Source organism: Musa acuminata, chromosome BXJ3-9 (genome assembly GCF_036884655.1).
Source record: "Musa acuminata AAA Group cultivar baxijiao chromosome BXJ3-9, Cavendish_Baxijiao_AAA, whole genome shotgun sequence".
Taxonomy (NCBI): Eukaryota; Viridiplantae; Streptophyta; class Magnoliopsida; order Zingiberales; family Musaceae; genus Musa; species Musa acuminata.
In genome coordinates, this window is record NC_088357.1 from 13,553,888 (window position 1) to 13,556,550 (window position 2,663).

General features: G+C 47.8%; 1 protein-coding gene across 1 annotated transcript; it reads left to right on the top strand.

Annotated features, from left to right (window-relative positions):
• The first annotated feature begins 201 nt into the window (after positions 1–201).
• On the top strand, positions 202–986 carry LOC135649434 (MLP-like protein 423). The gene is made up of 2 exons (XM_065167767.1): positions 202–610; positions 723–986. The coding sequence occupies exons 1-2, from the start codon at positions 430–432 to the stop codon at positions 965–967; spliced, it is 426 nt and encodes a 141-aa protein (XP_065023839.1). The 5' UTR covers positions 202–429; the 3' UTR covers positions 968–986.
• The last annotated feature ends 1,677 nt before the right edge of the window (positions 987–2,663 follow it).

Genomic DNA, 2,663 nt, shown 5'->3' on the forward strand with positions numbered 1-2,663 from the left:
AAGAAGAAAAAGATCACCATTCATTACTCAATTAATGAAACTATATCAGCTCTAATTGCATCCCTCACAAAAGGAGGAAGCGAAGCCATTTATCTCAGATTGGATCCAATCATCTGCTAATGTTATTGACCACCCTAAAAGTTTTCAAAGCGCAGAAAGGTTGCAGGCACCGATGATGACTACCGTACTACATGGGTCAATGCATCCTCCAATGGTGTGTGATCGGTGATTCCAAATAATTGTTTTCATTTTTCTACGTAAACTATAAGCCTCTTGAAAACCTTTCAGCTAAGATGAGAAACCGAATTCACGGTTACTCTATTTTTGTACAGGAATCACTTGTGTGCCAAATTCGAGTGCCTCTCTCTGGTTCAGTTCAGTCTTTTCTCCCTCTTCATCAAGCTTATTAGCTGCTAGGGCATGTCATAGATGGCCTCCATGGTTGAAGTGGGAGTGGAGGTGAAGTCCTCCCCAGACAAGTTCTGGACAGCCATTCATGCCTCCACGAAGCTAATCCCCAGGATCTTCCCTCCCCATCACAAGAGCATTCGGATCATTGAAGGTGATGGCAACAGTGTTGGCACCATCCGGCTCCTGAAATATGCCCAAGGTGAGCACATCAGTCCCTTCACTTATCTAACCCTTCATCTTTCTTGTGGAGATCCATCGATGGCAGATCAGAAGAGATCCATCAATTGTTGACATGCATGCCTTTTTGACAGGAGTTCCACTGATCACGTTTGCAAAGCAGGTGGCTGAGGAGCTCGACGATGCCGATATCACCGATGGTGAGATCGTGAGCTTCTACAAGACCTTCAAGACCACCCTAAAGGTGGAAGCCAGAGGTGACAGCAGCCTGGTTAAATACTACATCGAGTATGAAAAGGTGTATGAAGAAGTTCCTGACCCGCATCTCACCCAGGAGATGGCAGTCGAACATTATAATGAACTGTTCGATCTATCCTAATTAAATTAATCAGCCTACTTTCTACAACACATAATCTCATGAGCATGTGCATACGTGCATGAATAAATAATGCATGAAAGAGTTGAAATCATGTAGGTCGAACATCATCTTTCTTTCTTTCTTTTTTTCTGAAATTAAATCTGCATTATGTCAATAATATCAATGAAGGTGATGGAGGATCTGACCTTTGTGGTTCTTCTCCGCAAGAAATTCAACGTCATTGAGAGCATTCCTGGCTCGTCCTCCTACCACACCTATTGGCATCTGCATCACTGGCACACCATTGATCTTGTACCCACCATCGAAGCTCTACTTCTAAAGCAGCCTTAGATAAAACCTCCAACACCAACGTCCTCATCGGGTTACTGCAGCAAATTATAGTTCATACCATGTCAAACACCTTGCTTGGTTGAAGAGTGTGGTCAAGGAGGAGATGGGAGAGAGAGGAGTATGGTAATGGGAGGAGCATGGAGTTGGGTGGTGATTGGAGCAGCAGCAGCAGCTCCATTTCCTACTACTCCAATGTGAGTAAACACAAATGACAGTTTAGTGAGGGGACATGAGGCCCCAAAAGAGTGGAAGGGTTCATGACATGGTTTTAAACCTACCTTTCTTTTTCCTCATTCAATGGTGACCCAATCAATTCATGTTTGTGCCTTGTTGCTCCTACATTGTACATATATATTACCTATGCAAGTGAATTCGAGCATTCATACCATATATATGTATTGCATCAAGATCCCATGTCATAGGAAAGTAGAAAAATGCCATTGCATTGCACGATCTCTACAGCTACTCTTCGCGGACAATTTATACAGCAAATCAACAGCTCATAATATCCGTCAATCAAGAAGACGACGTTTAAATGCTCTTTTCCTGCAATTGAGAAAAAGGACAAGAAATAGAGCCTATCGCAAACGTGCGCAGACCAACCTGTTTCCAACTACTCCTCGTAGGCCGGCCGTGGTGACGGAGGAGAAGGCAGTCGGGACGGCGCGTCGCGGCCGCCCAGGTCCACGGACGACTTGGTGGACGCTGGCGGGGCGGCGAACTTGGCTGAGGAGTCGCAGGAGCTCGTGAAGTTCCTGCCCGTGGCCTTCGTCGAAGTTCAGGGCGTAGCTCAGGGGATCGTATTGGGAGCTCGCCGACCCCATCCTCCCCCATCCCCGCCGCCGTGGTGGTGCCGGTCGCGGTTGAAGCGTCGGATGACGGTCTTCCACTGCGGTCCGGCAACCATCTCCCGCCACTCCTGCACCTTCATCACAGCCCACGTTTCGGCGGAGGAGGGGTTGGGGGAAGGGTAGCGGGGGCGCGGGCCAGGCGACCCAGTTGCAGCAGCGGCAGGGGCCGAACAAATCGGGATCGTCGACCGGCTCCAGGGTAATATCCGCGGACTCCATGGATGATCCAATCCGATCTGGCTTAAGCAGTAGAGGAGCATCGATCGACGATCTATTGATTCCATCCATCGACCAAGGGATCGGATTCGACGGCTGCGAGAGAGAGAGAGAGAGAGAGAGAGAGAGAGAGAGAGAGAGAGAGGAGCTTTGATAAGGTTGTCCATCGCATGCAATCCACATCTCATGATTACCAAGATGGCCACGGATATAAGATACTGCACTAAGGTGGATTACAGTGTGGTGCATCGCATGTTCTCCAATTGATGTCAAAATCTAACCTCCATTAACACAGTACA